Source organism: Anguilla rostrata, chromosome 3 (assembly GCF_018555375.3).
Source record: "Anguilla rostrata isolate EN2019 chromosome 3, ASM1855537v3, whole genome shotgun sequence".
In the NCBI taxonomy this organism is placed as follows: domain Eukaryota; kingdom Metazoa; phylum Chordata; class Actinopteri; order Anguilliformes; family Anguillidae; genus Anguilla; species Anguilla rostrata.
This window is the reverse complement of record NC_057935.1, coordinates 5,660,879-5,679,553: the sequence shown is the minus strand read 5'-3', so window position 1 is coordinate 5,679,553 and position 18,675 is coordinate 5,660,879. Positions and strand designations below refer to the sequence as shown.

General features: G+C 44.5%; 2 protein-coding genes and 1 long non-coding RNA gene across 4 annotated transcripts in view; 2 read left to right on the top strand and 1 right to left on the bottom strand.

Moving 5' to 3' along the window:
• LOC135249701 (uncharacterized) overlaps positions 1–18,675 on the bottom strand; it is a 139,787-nt gene that overhangs the window by 77,578 nt on the left and 43,534 nt on the right. The window lies entirely within an intron of this gene.
• Positions 1,550–3,448, top strand: LOC135249964 (uncharacterized). The gene is made up of 3 exons (XR_010328838.1): positions 1,550–1,916; positions 2,879–2,928; positions 3,131–3,448. It is a non-coding gene; the product is annotated as an uncharacterized LOC135249964 (long non-coding RNA).
• Positions 12,528–17,909, top strand: LOC135249945 (uncharacterized). Of its 2 annotated transcripts, none has more exons than XM_064325665.1 (5): positions 12,528–12,838; positions 12,987–13,334; positions 13,849–14,202; positions 15,820–15,869; positions 16,042–16,350. In XM_064325665.1, exons 1-5 carry the CDS (start codon positions 12,673–12,675, stop codon positions 16,168–16,170), a joined length of 1,047 nt encoding a protein of 348 aa, XP_064181735.1. In that variant the 5' UTR covers positions 12,528–12,672; the 3' UTR covers positions 16,171–16,350. The 2 variants fall into 2 exon arrangements, with proteins under 2 accessions (XP_064181735.1, XP_064181736.1); XM_064325666.1 differs by lacking the exon at positions 16,042–16,350 and adding an exon at positions 17,149–17,909 and having other exon boundaries at positions 12,535–12,838.

Sequence of the window (18,675 nt, the reverse complement as noted above, 5' to 3'; positions counted from 1 at the left end):
TATCTCAAGCCCTCCTTTTATCTGTACAGTTTGAGTTTTACAGTGCAGAGGACAAACAGGGTTTCAGGCAGAGAAGAGTCTCCAGAAGAGGAGAGTTCAGATACAGTGATGCCACCACTCTGTGCTGTTCTTGTGCTTTTCAGCAAAGTCTGTAAGTGTATAATTTTTATTGACTTGTCAGACAAAATAACTTTACATTCCGACTGTATAGACCTATTTATACAGAGATTGTTGTGGTTTTTAATTGCGTATTTCACACTGCCATTTGCATTGAAATATTGTTTTCTGTCGTCTTACAGATGGTCTGCTTGGGAATATAATTCAGCCTGACACGCTGGTGCGAGCTCAGATCGGAGACACTGTGACTCTCCCATGCTTCTACTCTGTAAACATTTGTGATATCAGTTGGTATAAGCAGCCTCTTGGACAGAAGATTCAACATATTGCAGTGAAAGTTGTAAGCGAAAAAGTTCCTCAATTGTTCAATGAGTTTATAAACAGTGCGCGCCTTAGTGCTAAAGCAGCAAACGGGACCTTTAACCTGACTGTGTCACAAGTAGAGCCATCAGATTCAGCCACATACCACTGCGCTATGATGCCCTACAGAGAGACCATCTTTGGAAATGGAACAACTTTAATGGTGATGGGTAAATATGAACCTAAAATGATGCTTTACAGTAGTTACAGGCTTGCAACAAAATACTTTGCTCACTGGCACAATACCAGTGAAATATAGCAGAAAAGTGTTATTTTTATAAATAAATAAACATCTGGAATATGCTTTTTAATAGTGAATTTAAATTATCCTAGGAAAGCAGATCTTTCTTTTAGGGTAGGGTTAGCCAAACTCTGTGTTGTGTGTTCATGTATTGGATCAGTGCTATGTTAAAATATATTATATAAGGTATACTGTTGTTTACGACATTGCATGTTAAGCCAAACACTGTAGATTTTCTAAAGTCTTTAATGAAACATCACAAATAGACAAATAGGCAGTTTTGCATGCATTGTTCACTAATCCAGATTGGGAAGTTCAGCCACGGCCTAGATTCAATACTGTGTTAATCATGGTAATAACTGTAGCAAAGCACATATATAATGATTGAGTCCAAGCATATGTCCTGTTATGTTTTTAATTGTTAAGGTTCTTCAGGCTCAGAGTCACACAGCAGGACAGTAGTACTGCAGCAGCCCGAGTTTGAGTCAGTGCAGCCAGGAGACTCTGTGACTCTGCATTGTACAGTACACAATGAGACCTGTGCAGGAGAACACAGTGTGTACTGGTTCAGACAGGGCTCAGGAGAGTCCCCTCCAGGAATCATTTCCACCCATGGAACCAGGAATGATGAGTGCCAGAGGAGCTCTGGGGCTGTGTCTCCCTCACAGAACTGTGTCTACAACTTCCCCAAGAGGAACCTCAGCCTTTCTGATGCTGGGACTTACTACTGTGCTGTGGCCACCTGTGGGGAGATCCTGTTTGGGAACGGAACCAATCTGGATGTTAAGGGTAAGAGAAAATGCAATCACATAGTAAAAAGTATTTTCTTTGTTCATGCTTTTTTTTGTTTGTTGATGTTTTAAATAATTTAAACCATTAGAGCATACAGACTTCATCTGATATTAGTGGATTATTGTTTCACATTTTCTAATTCATGTCTATATTGTAAGTTGTAAATTGTTTGCCTTCCCTCGTTTTCATTCTCATGCTGATTAGTTCGTTGCACAGGTGTTCCTCTCAATGTCTTCATATGCTCTTATTAATATTTTTCATGCAGGGTGTTTACTAACTCTTGCTTTTAAAATGTCAGGAAATGAAGCCCTTCCTCTATATTGCTTGGCGGGAGCTTTGACGTTGAGCGTGATCCTAAATATTGTCCTCGCTCTGAAGAGGAGAAAAGGCTGTGAGAATTGCAAAGGTAAGAGACAAAGTTATCAATGTGCGGTATATGTCATGATTATCTTTTACAACATTGTAGTTATATTTTTGTTATATAAAATCAGACTAGTATAAAACATGCAAGATCGTAAAAATACTCAATATCTTAAAGGGTGCAGAATCAAGAAAAGAATGTTGGCCGTAAAAAAAGTGTTTACTGCAAAGTAGTTGGCTTTCAAAATTTGACAACAATTTTGTCATCCACATGTAAGGCCATTTCATTAATAGCATGCAGAAATATTCATATACAGTCCCAGTTCTATAAAACAACCTCGGGTGAAGTTACTCTGTTGGTGCAGGTGACCGTCTCACACTGCTTTTAGATACATGCACATCATGTACGCAGATCGCATGTAGAAGAATGCCAGATGCCTCTTGAATTTATGACACTTCAACTTCTGATAATGATTCCAATTGAGTGCGGAATAAGCAGAATTAACTGGCATCCCAAATGAATTGAAATACTTTTCAAGTGATAAGTAATCTCAATTGAAGCCTATCCTAATACCCTGGTGATTATATAATAGCTGCATTCTTCAGATATACTCCTTCTCTGAGCAGCAACTAACGGTCCTACTGTGGTGAACATAATTGACTATATGAAATACTACTAGCAGAACTGCTACGACTGCTATGAATATCATGATAAATAATAACAATAATAATAATAATTATTATTATAAGAAGAAGAAAAAGAATGCAATTCAACACAATTTTGTTTCTGTAGCGCTTTTTACAGAGAACTGTCACAAAGGCACTTTACAGAGTAGCCAGAAAAGAAACAAAGCAAAAAGAACATAAAAAAGAACTGGAACAAGAAGTACAAAAAGAAGAACAGCTTTCTTATTTGATTGTACACCATTCAAATTCAGAGAATAAACTGAGTAATTAACTTCTTACACCCACCAGTGGCTTATGCGCATTTTCATTTTACTGACACAGGAGCTGCATCAAACAACCAGGAGAGCGTTGAAGACATGGCGAGCAAACAGGTTAGAATATTAACTAGCTTACTAACTAACTAACTAATTAAAATAAGTAACTAACTAAGTAACTAACTAACTAACTAACTAAATAAGTAAATAAATAAGTAAATAAATAAATAAATAGTCAATTTCTGAGATGAATATCCGTGATAAATTATTATCAGAATGAGGCGTAATCATATGTGCTGTGTCATGTTTTTCTTTTTAGAGTCAAGATGAAGCAATGAATTACGCTGCTTTGACTTTCACCACCAAGAAACCCAAAGTGAGGAGGAACAAGAGGGAAGTGGAGAAAGAAACGGTTTACTCCGATACGAGATTTAGAGACCGCGAGTGAAGCTTTCCGTAGAAATGTATCTTTGTCATAAGAATGATCAAACTGTTCCCTCACTAGAGTTGGTGATCATTATGCCATGTGTCTGTAAATGATGTCACATTTACTGGATTTGCCAAGAGCTGTGCTTGTTCTTATATTTTTGCTGTTTTTCAAATACACAAAGTAAAACTTGTACAGTATACTCCCTGACAGTGTCTGATAAATGGTCCTCAATGTGTTGAGTCGGTCTGGGGCAGTGGTGTAGTACATTGGTTAGGGAACAGGACCTGTTACCTGGTTCTCAGGTGATGCACTGCCCTCATACCTGTTCCATTGAGCAAGGTTGTTAACCCCAGTGACTTCAGTATATACTCAACTGCATAAAACTCAACTGTGTGCACAGGTTTAATTATGTAAGTGTCTGCTAAATGATATCCCAAAGAGATGGGAGAACATTAGGACTTCAAAACAAGGGCAGACTGTTAATGTCTCAGCAGTGATTCACTGATTAGACGGAATCATAATGTTTTGCAATGTACAGTTTTTGTGTTTCAAGGGCAGTCAGTGATAAAAGTAAATAGTAGATCCATTAATTTCGGGGTTCATAAACATAGTTTCAGCTGGGGAAAGTGGGGTTATTTCCCCAACTGTTTATGAAAATGTCAAATGTTGTCTCTTTCACTTTTCATACAATGAAATAGTTATCACATACTTTACTTTGGTGTGCAACAGTTTGGCCACCGTCGATCAAATTGCATGTCTTGATGATTTTATTAATGAAAGAAGCACCGTTCTTTCTTAACTATCCCAGCTGAGATTGGCCTGCCCCTCTATGGCCTTGTTTCTCCTGAGACTTCTTCCCTCGATTTGAGTGATATTCTTCTCATTGGGGAATTGTTGTTGTTTTTTTTGTTTTGTTTTGTCTTTTTACTTCAGTTGCTCTCTTTTTGGGGGATCAGGCCTGGTTTTTACCCAGTGTTCTTTTCTGGATCAACTGTAAAGTGCTTTTGGTAAAAAAAAAAAAAGCTCAATACAGTTAACACGACATCTCTAGGGTACAAACTCAAACATGACATGTTTTTTTAAAAACTGTAATGCACAATTGCTTTACATTTTCTGAATTTAACAGGTTGAAATGTAACATGCACACAAATTTGGCTATCTTGTCAGTTAGCGGTTAGTAATACCTTATTTGGCAGAAATCACACCTTATAAATGCCTCTTGTAGCGAGCTAACAGTCATTCTATTTTTGCCTAGGAGTTTTACCACACCACCCCAAAACAAAATAGATCCACTCCCAAGCTCTCTAAGTATTCTCTCTAAATGTATCTTTGGTTGTTGTGGCCAAAGAGCTCTCATTTTATCTGTCCAAAGCACGTTGTGCTAAAATGCCTCTGGCGCGTCTAACTGTTGTGGCCGTAGCTCCTTTGCAGTGATGTGTAAGTTTTGCTTTGCATACATAACCAGTCTACAGGCAGTGCTACTGGAGTTATTAGGCTAACACTGGCGACAAAATGACTCCATATATCAGACAATCTGTTTATAAATGAGATATATTTCTATCACAATGCATCTTACTGTATCAATACTGTCATTTAAAATTTTACTGAAAAATTTTCTCCACATGGATATGTTTGGACATCCATACCAGGGCTGGATCTGGCACATCTACCGATATGTGTGCCACTGCTTAGCCAGAGAAAACCTTGTTGTGGATTAGGGTACTCTCCTGCATGCTTTTGATCAGCTGGATATGCTTTCTGAAGGCTAGGCCTCTTGCTAGCAGAGCCCTTCCTGTACCTTCAGAAACAAAAACACTTCCTGTATGCACAGCGACAGCTTTCTTGCGTTCTCAGTTATTGATGCTGTGCTGCACATTTTAGAACAACTGGGCACATGTTCAGACACAATGACTCAGTGGCAGATTCCTTCCTGTGTACAGGGACAGACCATGAACAGATGTACTGCTTGCAGTGTTGGATATCATTATACATAAAATACTCAGTGAAGAGCACATCATTAAAAGATTTAAATAAACACTCAATAAGTCAAATAAAAATACTGAAATAAAGTTTTTTTCAGCACAAACATCATGAAATGCATCATGAAATGCACAGCATTGTGATTATTCCCCTCCTTGTCCTGCCCTGATGGTACATTCCATGGTCATGTGACCAGCTGACTCATTCAGGACATGCAGCATTCTTCATAAATGTATGTGCTGAGTAAGGTGTGGAGCAGAATGGACTCACATGAAACTATCCTTGTATCATGGGGGGGTTTGACTAACAGGATGTGAGTGCATGGGTGAGGGGGAAGAGAGAGTGCGTGCCTGTGTGTGTGTGTGTGTGTGTGTGTGTGTGTGTGTGTGACCAAATAGAGTAGAATCCCTGCAAGTTAATTTCCATTAGGCACTGTTGGTTGGGGGCAGGGCATTGTCAGTATGAACTATAGTTCACTGTTTATAACCTCTTTCCCTTTGAGAGCGTGGTAAAGATCACGTTCTAAGAACTGCTTTCCTGGTCAGAGGGGGGCTTTTGCACAATGCTGGAGGTGCAGATCTCTCTGTGGTTTGGTCTGACTCTCAGGCCACTGGCTCAAAACAAAACCCCTCTGCTCTGCCTTTGTGGTTTCCTCTGCATGCACCCCTTTCACACATTACTTGGTACCACCCTATCTATCTCTCTCTCTTTCTTCGGTTCACTCTCTCTCCCTCCCCCCCCTATCTCTCTCTCTCATTCTCTCTCTGTCCCTCCCTCTCTCTCTCTCTCTCCGTCCCCTGCCCTCTCTCTCTCTCTTTCTCTCTCTCTTTATCTCTCTCTCTCTCTCTCTCTCTCTACATTTCTCAGCACTTCAGAGGGCTGTCAGAAATCTTTCACTTGCAGTTTGAAAGCTTTTTTAATTATGGTGTGTCTTCAGCCATTTCATTAACTTTCACTGAGCTCATGTCAACATTTGACATGTTGGTAAAATAGGTGTTTTAACACTGTACAAATATAAGCATATTAATTTAATTCCTAATAAAGTTTAGTATTCAAGGAGTTCTTCTTAATAATACCTTTAGCCTTATAGCCCTTCTGAAGCAGTGCTGGGGGTGGCCACTGTATAACATGGTGGAAAAAATTAAGTAAAAAATATACTTGGCCTTAAATTAGTCCAGGAACTGAAAAACAACAGAAAACGTTTCATCAATAAAAAGATTCCACAGAGGCCAAAAGTCCACAACAAACAAAACTTCAAACACAACAGCGACCATTCAGAAAAAAAGACTCCTTGCACCTGAAAGCAAGGCCCTTTCATAATGATTAACCAATGAGGAGCAGCTGGCCTAATTACAATGAGCCACACCTGCCCCCCTGCCTGTGAGAAGGGCAGGTGCTGTCCATGGGCTTGTTTTAAACGAAAGTGCTGGTTGCAGTTGTGCAAAAAGACTAAAGGAACCCGTATTGAAAAAGTTTAATTGCTGCTCATGCATGTCATGTATTTTGAGAGCCTAATTTATGATGTTTAAAAATGTATTTATATTTAAAAAACGTATATACTCTAAGTTTAAATGCAAATAGATTGAACTGACGCTTCATTGAGACACGGCCAGGAGAGATAACAGAGGTAGTTCCCATAATGAGGCCATTGTGATGTCATCCAGTGACAGAACCTCAGGCCTCTGACATTGACACCCTGGATATGGACAATCTACGTCATGTATGTTATTGCTGGTACATTGCTCATTATATGATGAGAAAATATTTCAGTAATAAATTATGAGGTGTGGAATTAGAAATCATTAAATTACATATTAAAAGACACCTCGCCCTAGCTTCAGTGCAGTGCAAAATCACAATATAAGATCAGGTGTGACATCACAGTATGAACATTCCAGTGAGCTGCCCAATGTTCTGAAGTAATTAGCATAATCAGCCATTCTAACATTTCTTGACCACTTTTTTATGTTATCAGATGAAAGAAGGTGAAAAATTGCAAAAATGCCTGTGAATGCAGATTCCTAGCCCTGTGCAGCTACGGGCAGCACTGACTCCTACTGTTCTATCCCAGAGAGAGCAGAGAAATTCAGCACCATGAACAATGCACACACAAGCACACATGCAAACACACACACACACACACACACACATACACACACACACACACACACACACAACAATTCACACACATACCCAGACATACACACACACACACAACCATACACACCCACTGTCATGTTCCGGTGTTCCTGTCTGCGTTTTCCCTGTTGGGCCGCCAGATGGCGGCACTTCTGTTTTGTGTCCTGTTCCCCCCCTGTTAATTATATTATTGGTTGTCTCGTTATCCCATCATTGTTCCCACCTGTGTCTTGTTATCCCCTCCTTCTGGTTTGATTGTTTTTTGAGTTCACCTGTGTCTTGTCACCCCCCTGTCTATTTAAGTTCTCTGTTCCCTTGACTCGGGTGCTGGTTCCTTGTGTTTGTTACCTGACATACATGTTCCTGCCTGCTTGTGTTTGTTGCCTTAATGTTCAGACCATTTATACCTGCCTGCGTTTTTTTTTTACCTGTTTGTGTTTGTTCCCGAGTTGTGTTTGTTCCCGATATCTGTTGGTTTCAAGCGTATGTACCTGCCTGTGTTTGTTCTGACTTGTGTTTTGTTTGACCTGCCCTTGTCTGCTACCTGCCTGTGTTCTGCCCTGCCCATGTTTGTGAGTTCCTCTTGTTTTCTGTTTTATTTAGATATTTTTTGAGTTTGTGTTTTTGCCCTTCGTGTCCTTTCTGTTCCCTGTTTGTTTGCCTTATTTAGATTTTTTGAGTTTGTGTTTTTGCCCTTCGTGTCCTTTTCTGTTCCGTCTGTTTGCCTTTCTGTAAGTAAAGTCTTTGTTAATTTTCTCCCCTTTGAGTTTCGTGTTTTTTCCACTCTGCGCCTGGGTCCCAGCACCCGTACCATCACAGAAGGAACCAGCCAGTTTGGGACCCAGCAGAGGTTTTTTTTTTTTTTTTGTTTAAAATGCCATCGGGGTGGTGGGAGCTTCAACCTCCCAGTGCCCGGGGCGGGCGGTCGCGGAGGCGCCGTGGTCGGGCTGCCTCCCGGTCGGCCAGACCTCCAGCTGATCAGCCGCGGATCCTGACCCTTTTGGGGGTCGCGGCTTGCAATCTTCCCAGGGTCCGGCCCGCGGGGTCCCGCCGGTCCCGTCCGGCTGCCCAGCCGGGTTCCCTACAGCTGTGGTCTGTGTTCCTGTCCCCTGCCCAGCCCAGATGGCAGGGCCCTCGGCCTGCTCCACCCCAAGTCCCAGAGGGACCTTCACGGCCTGCTCTGCCCCGAGTGCCGGAGGGACCTTCACGGCCTGCTCTGCCCCGAGTGCCGGAGGGACCTTCACGGCCTGCTCTGCCCCGAGTGCCGGAGGGACCTTCACGGCCTGCTCGGCCCCGAGTGCCGGAGGGACCTTCACGGCCTGCTCTGCCCCGAGTGCCGGAGGGACCTTCACGGCCTGCTCTGCCCCGAGTGCCGGAGGGACCTTCACGGCCTGCTCTGCCCCGAGTGCCGGAGGGACCTTCACGGCCTGCTCTGCCTCAAGTCCCGGAGCGGCCTTCACGGCCTGCTCTGCCTCAAGTCCCGGAGCGGCCTTCACGGCCTGCTCTGCCTCAAGCCCCGGAGCGGCCTTCACGGCCTGCTCTGCCTCAAGTCCCGGAGCGGCCTTCACGGCCTGCTCTGCCTCAAGTCCCGGAGGGGCCCCCAGAACCGCCTCGAGCCCCGGAGAGGCCCCCAGATCCGCCTCGAGCCCCGGAGAGGCTCCCAGATCCGCCTCGAGCCCCGGAGAGGCCCCCAGAGCCGCCTCGAGCCCCGGAGAGGCCCCCAGAGCCGCCTCGAGCCCCGGAGAGGCCCCCAGAGCCGCCTCGAGCCCCGGAGAGGCCCCCAGAGCCGCCTCGAGCCCCGGAGGCCCCCCAGAGCCGCCTCGAGCCCCGGAGAGGCCCCCAGAGCCGCCTCGAGCCCCGGAGAGGCCCCCAGAGCCGCCTCGAGCCCCGGAGAGGCCCCCAGAGCAGCCTCCAGCCCCGGAGGCCTCGCCTGCTCTGACCCTTCCGCGGAGGCCGCCTGCTACACCCAAGTTTCGGGCTGTACTTGTGCCTCGAGCCCCGGGGGGGCCTCCGGAGCCGCCTCAAGCCCCAGGGGAGCCTCCGCAGCCGCCTCGAGTCCCGGGGGGGCCTCCGGAGCCGTCCAGAGCTCCGGAGAGGCCTCCAGAGCCGTCCAGAGCCCCGGAGAGGACAACGGTCCCATGTGTTGTCCCGCAGGGGCCGCCGCAGACTGCTCTGGCCGCCCCGCAGGCTAAGCCGCCTGCCTTGCCCCCTAGCGTTCGTGCTCCCCCTGGCGTTCGTGCTCCCCCTGGCGTTCGTGCTCCCCCTGGCGTTCGTTCTCCCCCTAGCGTTCGTGCTCCCCCCAGTGTCCGTTCTTCCCCTAGTGTTCTTGCTCTCCCTAGTGTCCACACCTTGCCCCCTGGCGTTCGTGCTCCCCCTGGCGTTCGTGCTCCCCCTAGTGTTCTCGCGCCCCCCAGTGTCCGTTCTTTCCCTAGTGTTCTCGCTCCCCCTAGTGTCCACACCTTGCCCCCTGGCGTTCGTGCTTCCCCTGGCGTTCGTGCTTCCCCTAGTGTTCTTGCTCCCCCTAGTGTTCGCCCTTCCCCCAGTGATCGTCTCTCCCCCGGTATCGTCGCTTCCCCCAGTGGTCGCCTCTTCCCCGGAGTCTGTCCTCCCCCCAGTGGTCGTCCCTCCCCCGGTCTCGTCGCTCCCCCCAGTGGTCGTCTCTCCCCCGGTGTCGGTCCTTCCCCCAGTGATCGTCTCTTCCACGGAGTCCGTCCTCCCCCCAGTGGTCGTCCCTCCCCCGGCCTCGTCACTCCCCCTGGTGTCCATTCTCCCTTTGGTGTTCGTCCTCCCAACCGTGTGTCCGTGTGTTCCCCGGCCCCCCTGTCTAATTGTCTGCCCGCCTGTTTGTCTGTTGGTCTACCCGTATGTGTGTCAGCCAGTTTGTTGGCCTGTTTGTCTGCCCCCCAAGCCGTCAGCCCATCGGCCAACGTGTTTGCCCGCCTGTCTGCCTGTCTGTCAGTGTGCCAGTCCGCGTGTGTTTTGTCTTGTTTGCCTGTGTGTCAGTCCCTATGTCAGTTGTTGGGCTCCCCCCTCGCCTTCCCTGTCTGCCTGTCCCTTTGTGTGTCCGTCGGTGTCGCCGTGTGCCTCCCCGCCTGCTTGTCCCTGTGTTTGTCCTTGTAGGTATCCCGATTGTGCCAGTATCTGGCAGTCTGTTTCCCCCTCAGTCTTGTCCAACCCAGTCCAGTGTTGTCGTGCCCCGTCTCAGTCCTGTCCTGTATGTCTGCTTTGCCCCTGTCCCAGTCCCCCCTGGTTTCCTGAGTCCCCGTGTCGCCGGAGTGCGGGCCCTGAATTTCCCCGTGTCGCCGGAGTGCGGGCCCTGAGTCTCCCCCGTGTCGCCCGATGTGCGGGCCCTGAGTCTCCCCCGTGTCGCCCGATGTGCGGGCCCTGAGTCTCCCCCGTGTCGCCCGATGTGCGGGCCCTGAGTCTCCCCCGTGTCGCCCGATGTGCGGGCCCTGAGTCTCCCCCGTGTCGCCCGATGTGCGGGCCCTGAGTCTCCCCCGTGTCGCCCGATGTGCGGGCCCTGAGTCTCCCCCGTGTCGCCCGATGTGCGGGCCCTGAGTTTCCCCCGTGTCGCCCGATGTGCGGGCCCTGAGTTTCCCCCGTGTCGCCCGATGTGCGGGCCCTGAATTTCCCCGTGTCGCCCGATGTGCGGGCCCTGAGTTTCCCCGAGTCCTGCCCAGCCCTGAGTCTCCCCGTGTCGCCCGAGTCCTGCCCAGCCCTGAGTCTCCCCGTGTCGCCCGGGTCCTGCCCAGCCCTGCGTCTCCCCGTGTTGCCCGGGTCCTGCCCAGTCCCGAGTCCTGCGTCCCGTTCCAGTCCCGAGTCCTGCGTCCCGTTCCAGTCCTGTGTCCCGTCCTGTTTCTGCCCTGAGTTCTGTGTCCAGTCCCTGTTCCTGTCTGAGTCCTGTTCCCCCGTCAGAGTCCGGTCCAGAGTCTTGTTCCCGTGTTCTGTCCCTGTTGTCTTGTCCAGTCCTAAGTCCTGTCTCCAGCCCCCACCCTCTGTTGACTCCCTCCCCGGGTCGGCCTCCTGGGACGTCAGGAGCCGTCCCTTGGGGGGGGGGTACTGTCATGTTCCGGTGTTCCTGTCTGCGTTTTCCCTGTTGGGCCGCCAGATGGCGGCACTTCTGTTTTGTGTCCTGTTCCCCCCCTGTTAATTGTATTATTGGTTGTCTCGTTATCCCATCATTGTTCCCACCTGTGTCTTGTTATCCCCTCCTTCTGGTTTGATTGTTTTTTGAGTTCACCTGTGTCTTGTCACCCCCCTGTCTATTTAAGTTCTCTGTTCCCTTGACTCGGGTGCTGGTTCCTTGTGTTTGTTACCTGACATACATGTTCCTGCCTGCTTGTGTTTGTTGCCTTAATGTTCAGAACATTTATACCTGCCTGTGTTTTTTTTTACCTGTTTGTGTTTGTTCCCGAGTTGTGTTTGTTCCCGATATCTGTTGGTTTCAAGCGTATGTACCTGCCTGTGTTTGTTCTGACTTGTGTTTTGTTTGACCTGCCCTTGTCTGCTACCTGCCTGTGTTCTGCCCTGCCCATGTTTGTGAGTTCCTCTTGTTTTCTGTTTTATTTAGATATTTTTTGAGTTTGTGTTTTTGCCCTTCGTGTCCTTTCTGTTCCCTGTTTGTTTGCCTTATTTAGATTTTTTGAGTTTGTGTTTTTGCCCTTCGTGTCCTTTCTGTTCCCTGTTTGTTTGCCTTATTTAGATTTTTTGAGTTTGTGTTTTTGCCCTTCGTGTCCTTTTCTGTTCCGTCTGTTTGCCTTTCTGTAAGTAAAGTCTTTGTTAATTTTCTCCCCTTTGAGTTTCGTGTTTTTTCCACTCTGCGCCTGGGTCCCAGCACCCGTACCATCACACCCACACATATACACGCGCACACACGCAAACACACACACACACACACACACACACACATAACCATACGCACCCACACATGTACACACGCACACACGCACACACACACACACACACACACATACACACAACCATACACACCACACATACACACACGCACACACACACACATATTAAAGCGTAGTACGAATTAAGGTGCCATTTTCAATCTAAAGTTATTCTTAAAGTAGCCTATTTAAAACTATGTGAGGACTTCCACATTACTGCACTGTAAATAACAACTGAATTATTATTATTATTTGACCTTTATTACGCAGGATGGAAATAATGACAACAGTGTTCTTTTTTTACACTGATGGTGTGTATCAGCGGATGCTTGCACCACTCTTGTGCACCCAATAATTTGCTTCATTAAACAGCCAATCAAATCTGCCCCTGACATGTGCCCTCCTACTGTTCAGTGAATGAAGAGAAATTATTATCTCAAGTCCTCCTCTTATCTGTACAGTTTGAGTTTTACAGCGCAGAGGACAAACAGGGTCTCAGGCAGAGGAGAGTCTCCAGAAGAGGAGAGTTCAGATACAGTGATGCCACCACTCTGTGCTGTTCTTGTGCTTTTCAGCAAAGTCTGTAAGTGTATAATTTTTATTGACTTGTCAGACAAAATAACTTTACATTCGGACTGTATAGACCTATTTATACAGAGATTGTTGTGGTTTTTAATTGCGTATTTCACACTGCCATTTGCATTGAAATATTGTTTTCTGTCGTCTTACAGATGGTCTGCTTGGGAATATAATTCAGCCTGACACGCTGGTGCGAGCTCAGATCGGAGACACTGTGACTCTCCCATGCTTCTACTCTGTAAACTTTTATGATATCAGTTGGTATAAGCAGCCTCTTGGACAGAAGATTCAGCACATTGCAGTGAAAGTTTTAAAAGAAAATAATACTCGATTGTTCAATGAGTTTGAAAACAGTAAACGCTTCAGTGCTAAAGCAGCGAAGGGGAGCTTTAACCTGACTGTGTCACGAGTAGAGCCATCAGATTCAGCCACATACCACTGCGCTATGATGCCCTACAGTGAGACCATCTTTGGAGATGGAACAACTTTAATGGTGATGGGTAAATATGAACCTAAAATGATGCTTTACAGTAGTTACAGGCTTGCAACAAAATACTTTGCTCACTGGCACAATACCAGTGAAATATTGCAGAAAAGTGTTATTTTTATAAATAAATAAACATCTGGAATATGCTTTTTAAAAGTGAACTTAAATTATCCTAGGAAAGCAGATCTTTCTTTTAGGGTAGGGTTAGCCAAACTCTGTGTTGTGTGTTCGTGTATTGGATCAGTGCTATGTTAAAATATATTAAGGTATACTGTTGTTTAAGACATTGCATGTTAAGCCAAACACTGTAAATTTGCATTATGATTTTCTAAAGTCTTTAATGAAACATCACAAATAGACAAATAGGCAGTTTTGCATGCATTGGTCACTAATCCAGATTGGGATGTTCAGCCACGGCCTAGATTCAATACTGTGTTAATCATGGTAATAACCGTAGCAAAGCACATATATAATGATTGAGTCCAAGCACATGTCCTGTTATGTTATTAATTGTTAAAATTCTTCAGGTTCAGAGTCACACGGCAGGACAGTAGTACTGCAGCAGCCCGAGTCTGAGTCAGTGCAGCCAGGAGACTCTGTGACTCTGCAGTGTACAGTACACACTGAGACCTGTGCAGGAGAACACAGTGTGTACTGGTTCAGACAGGGCTCAGGAGAGTCCCCTCCAGGAATCATTTCCACCCATGGAACCAGGAGTGATGAGTGCCAGAGGAGCTCTGGGGCTGTGTCTCCCACACAGAGCTGTGTCTACAACTTCCCCAAGAGGAACCTCAGCCCCTCTGATGCTGGGACTTACTACTGTGCTGTGGCCACCTGTGGGGAGATCCTGTTTGGGAATGGGACCAAGCTGAATGTTGCGGGTAAGCAAAAAAATCAATCACATAGCAAAATCAATGTTTCAAGTTTTTCTTTAATGTTTTTTGTGAGGCGAGGGATAAATGTTGTATTAAGTCATTGCGACCAGTAGAACATCAGTACTATTTCTTCTGATATTATTGGATTATTGTTGAACATTTGCTTATGTATTTTATATATTGCAAGTTGTTAATTGTTTGACATATTTTTATTGTTGACCTCATTTTTATTCTCTTGCTGATCAGTTCTTTGGACAGGTGTCACTACAAATCTCTTGTCATGCCCTTATTAATATTACTGCAGAGCGTTATACTAAATCTTGCTTTTAAAATGTCAGGGAATGAACGTCTTCCTCTTTATTGCTTGGCGGGAGCTTTGGCGTTGAGTGTGGTCCTAAATATTGTCCTCGCTCTGAACAGTAGAAAAAGCTGTGAGAATTTCAAAGGTAATAGGCAAAGTTATCAATGTGCAGTATATGTCCTGATTATCTTGTACAACACATTTGCAGTTAAGTTTTTGTTCAATAAAATCAGACTAGTATGAAACATGCAAGATCGTAAAAATACTCAATATCTTAAAGGGCGCAGAATCAAGAAAAGAATGTCGGCCGTAAAAATATGTTAAGTGTTTACTGCAAAGTAGTTGGCTTTCAAAATTTGACAACAATTTTGTCATCCACATGTAAGGCCATTTCATTAATAGCATGCAGAAATATTCATATACAGTCCCAGTTCTATAAAACAACCTCGGGTGAAGTTACTCTGTTGGTGCAGGTGACCGTCTCCCACTGCTTTTAGATACATGCACATCATGTACGCAGATCGCATGTAGAAGAATGCCAGATGCCTCTTGAATTTATGACAATTCAACTTCTGATAATGATTCCAATGTTATATATATATATATATATATATATATATATATATATATATATATACATTTTTTTTTTGCTACCAGCTGGCACTAACCAAATTGTAGACAAAATAGCTATAATGTGACCCCAAGATTCTTTTAAAAAAATTATTGAGCAGAAGTCAATAAGATTGAGTGCGGAATAAGCAGAATTAACTGGCATCCCAAACGAATTGAAATACTTTTCAAGTGATAAGTAATCTCCATTGAAGCCTATCCTGATTCCCTGGTGATTATATAATAGCTGCATTCTTCAGATATACTCCTTCTCTGAGCAGCAACTAACGGTCCTACTGTGGTGAATATAATTGACTATATGAAATACTACTACCAGAGCTGCTATGACTGCTATGAATATTATTGTTAATAGTAACAATAATGGTAATAATAATAATAATAATAATAATAATAATAATAATAATAATAATAATAATAATAATTATTATTATAAGAAGAAGAAAAAGAATGCAATTCAACACAATTTTGTTTCTGTAGCGCTTTTTACAGAGAACTGTCACAAAGGCACTTTACAGAGTAGCCAGAAAAGAGACAGAGCAAAAAGAACATAAAAAAGAACTGGAACAAGAAGTACAAAAAGAAGAACAGCTTTCTTATTTGATTGTACACCATTCAAATTCAGAGCATAAACTGAGTAATTAATTTCTTACACACACCAGTGGCTTATGTGCATTTTCATTTTACTGACACAGGAGCTGCATCAAACAACCAGGAGAGCGTTGAAGACATGGCGAGCAAACAGGTTAGAATATTAACTAGCTAACTAACTAACTAACTAATTAAAATAAGTAACTAACTAAATAAATAAGTAAATAAATAAATAAATAAAGTAAATTTCTGAGATGAATATCCGTGATAAATGATAATCAGAATGAGGCGTAATCATATGTGCTGTGTCGTGTTTTTCTTTTTGGAGTCAAGAGGACTCAATGAATTACGCTGCTTTGACTTTCACCTCCAACAAACCCAAAGTGAGGAGGAACAAGAGGGAAGTGGAGAAAGAAACGGTTTACTCCGATACGAGATTTAGAGACCGCGAGTGAAGCTTTCCGTAGAAATGTATCTTTGTCATAAGAATGATCGAACTGTTCCCTCACTAGAGTTCATACCATGTGACTGTAAATGATGTCACATTTACTGGATTTGCCAAGAGCTGTGCTTGTTCTTATATTTTTGCTGTTTTTCAAATACACAAAGTAAAACTTGTACAGTATACTCCCTGACAGTGTCTGATAAATGGTCCTCAATGTGTTGAGTCGGTTTGGGGCAGTGGTGTAGTACATTGGTTAGGGGCAGGAAGTGTTACCATACCAGTTCCATTGAGCAAGGTTGTTAACCCCAGTGACTTCAGTATATACTCAATTGTATAAAACTCAACTGTGTGCACAGGATAAATTATGTAAGTGTCTGCTAAATGATATCATCTACCGATATGTGTGCCACTGCTTAGCCAGAGAAAACCTTCTTCTGGATTAGGGTATTCTCCTGCATGCTTTTGATCAGCTGGATATGCTTTCTGAAGGCTAGGCCTCTTGCTTGCAGAGGCCTCCCTGTACCTTCAGAAACAAAAACACTTCCTGTATGCACAGCGACAGCTTTCTTGCGTTCTCAGTTATTGATGCTGTGCTGCACATTTTAGAACAACTGGGCACATGTTCAGACACAATGACTCAGTGGCAGATTCCTTCCTGTGTACAGGGACAGACCATGAACAGACTCCCACATGTTCATGCACTTCCTGCTGAGATGCCTGTCCGGTGTTCACAGGGCAATAATCTAGAGAACAGGAGAGAGTAATGCCGGACCCAGAATGGACTTGCATCTATAAAGTATTTAGTTTTGACAGCATAATATTAAACAATGACCCTAAAATAACAAAAGGGAGGCCTTAAAGGTCACATGGACAGAAAACTTTGCCTGATATGCTTCCTGCTCTGAGGTCACTGCACTGCTTATTGTTTCTGAAGCTTTGCACACGGCTCTCTCTTTCATTACAAGTAAAATGTGTTTGTCTGTTTCAGACTTCTCTGTTGGGGTGACAGGGAGGTCCAGTTATTTTCCACTCACAGCCTTATACATTCAGCTCTACACAGACCAGAGCTGCACAGGAAGACTGACCTGCAGCTCCTCCCTCTCTCAGCGCTGAAACCACACTGACGCTCCGATCAAATTTATTCACTTCACACTCAGACCACCTTTCCATTACAACAGACCAGACAAGAGAGGTTTAGAAAACTGTGCATTTATCTTCACAAATAAAAATGCTAAAAATCTATTCCCATGGTACCAATATAGTACATAAATTGCTGGGACAATATGTCAGTATTGCTCTCTATAATTTACTTATAATTTACTTAAATAAACTTAAACTTTTCACTTTTCTGATCTATATTCATTATCATTTGCATGTTTTATGCTGTTGCTTCTTAGTTGCATTATGTCATCATAACCTTCTATTACAATGTAAGTAGTTCACAGTTTTACCAGTAGGGAGCAGTACAGCATAGTCATTTGTATTTGTATAGTCATATATTTGTAAATGTGACATTTTAATGATGATAATTTAGGACACTACGATCAGAAATATTTACACGTCACACCTTATTTGTCTGATTAAGTTGTTACAGACATGTTCTTCAGCTTGTGTGCACCTTTCAAATTGTTGATGTACTGCTTGCAGTGTTGAATATCATTATACATAAAATACTCAGTGAAGTGCACATCATTAAAAGATTTAAATAAACACTCAATAAGTCATATAAAAATACTGAAATAAAGTTTTTTTCAGCACAAACAAAATGCATCATGAAATGCACAGCATTGTGATTATTCCCCTCCTTGTCCTGCCCTGATGGTACATTCCATGGTCATGTGACCAGCTGACTCATTCAGGACATGCAGCATTCTTCATAAATGTATGTGCTGAGTAAGGTGTGGAGCAGAATGGCTAACAGGATGGCTAACAGGATGTGAGTGCATGGGTGAGGGGGAAGAGAGAGTGCGTGCCTGTGTGTGTGTGTGTGTGTGTGACCAAATAGAGTAGAATCCCTGCAAGTTAATTTCCATTAGGCACTTTTGGTTGGGGGCAGGGCATTGTCAGTATGAACTATAGTTCACTGTTTATAACCTCTTTCCCTTTGAGAGCGTGGTAAAGATCACGTTCTAAGAACTGCTTTCCTGGTCTGAGGGGGGTTTTTGCACAATGCTGGAGGTGCAGTTCTCTCTGTGGTTTGGTCTGACTCTCTGGCCACTGGCTCAAAACAAAACCTCTGAGCTCTGCCTTTGTGGTTTCCTCTGCATGCACCCATTTCACACATTACTTGGTACCACCCTATCTATCTCTCTCTCTTTCTTCTGTTCACTCTCTCTCCCACCCCCCCTCTATCTCTCTCTCATTCTCTCTCTGTCCCTCCCCCTCTCTCTCCCTCTCCATCCCCTGCCCTCTCTCTCTCTCTCTTTCTCTCTCTCTCTTTATCTCTCTCTCTCTCTCTACATTTCCCAGCACTTAGATCATAGGGCTGTCAGAAATCTTTCACTCGCAGTTTGAA

What these genes read in the sequence shown, in the direction of transcription:
- LOC135249945 (XM_064325665.1), top strand. Translation starts at nt 12,673, where the DNA reads ATGAAGAGAAATTATTATCTCAAGTCCTCCTCTTATCTGTACAGTTTG. An exon ending in TGTGCTTTTCAGCAAAGTCT is followed by an intron (nt 12,839 to 12,986) that starts GTAAGTGTATAA and finishes GTCGTCTTACAG; the next exon opens with ATGGTCTGCTTGGGAATATA. An exon ending in GACCAAGCTGAATGTTGCGG is followed by an intron (nt 14,203 to 15,819) that starts GTAAGCAAAAAA and finishes TTACTGACACAG; the next exon opens with GAGCTGCATCAAACAACCAG.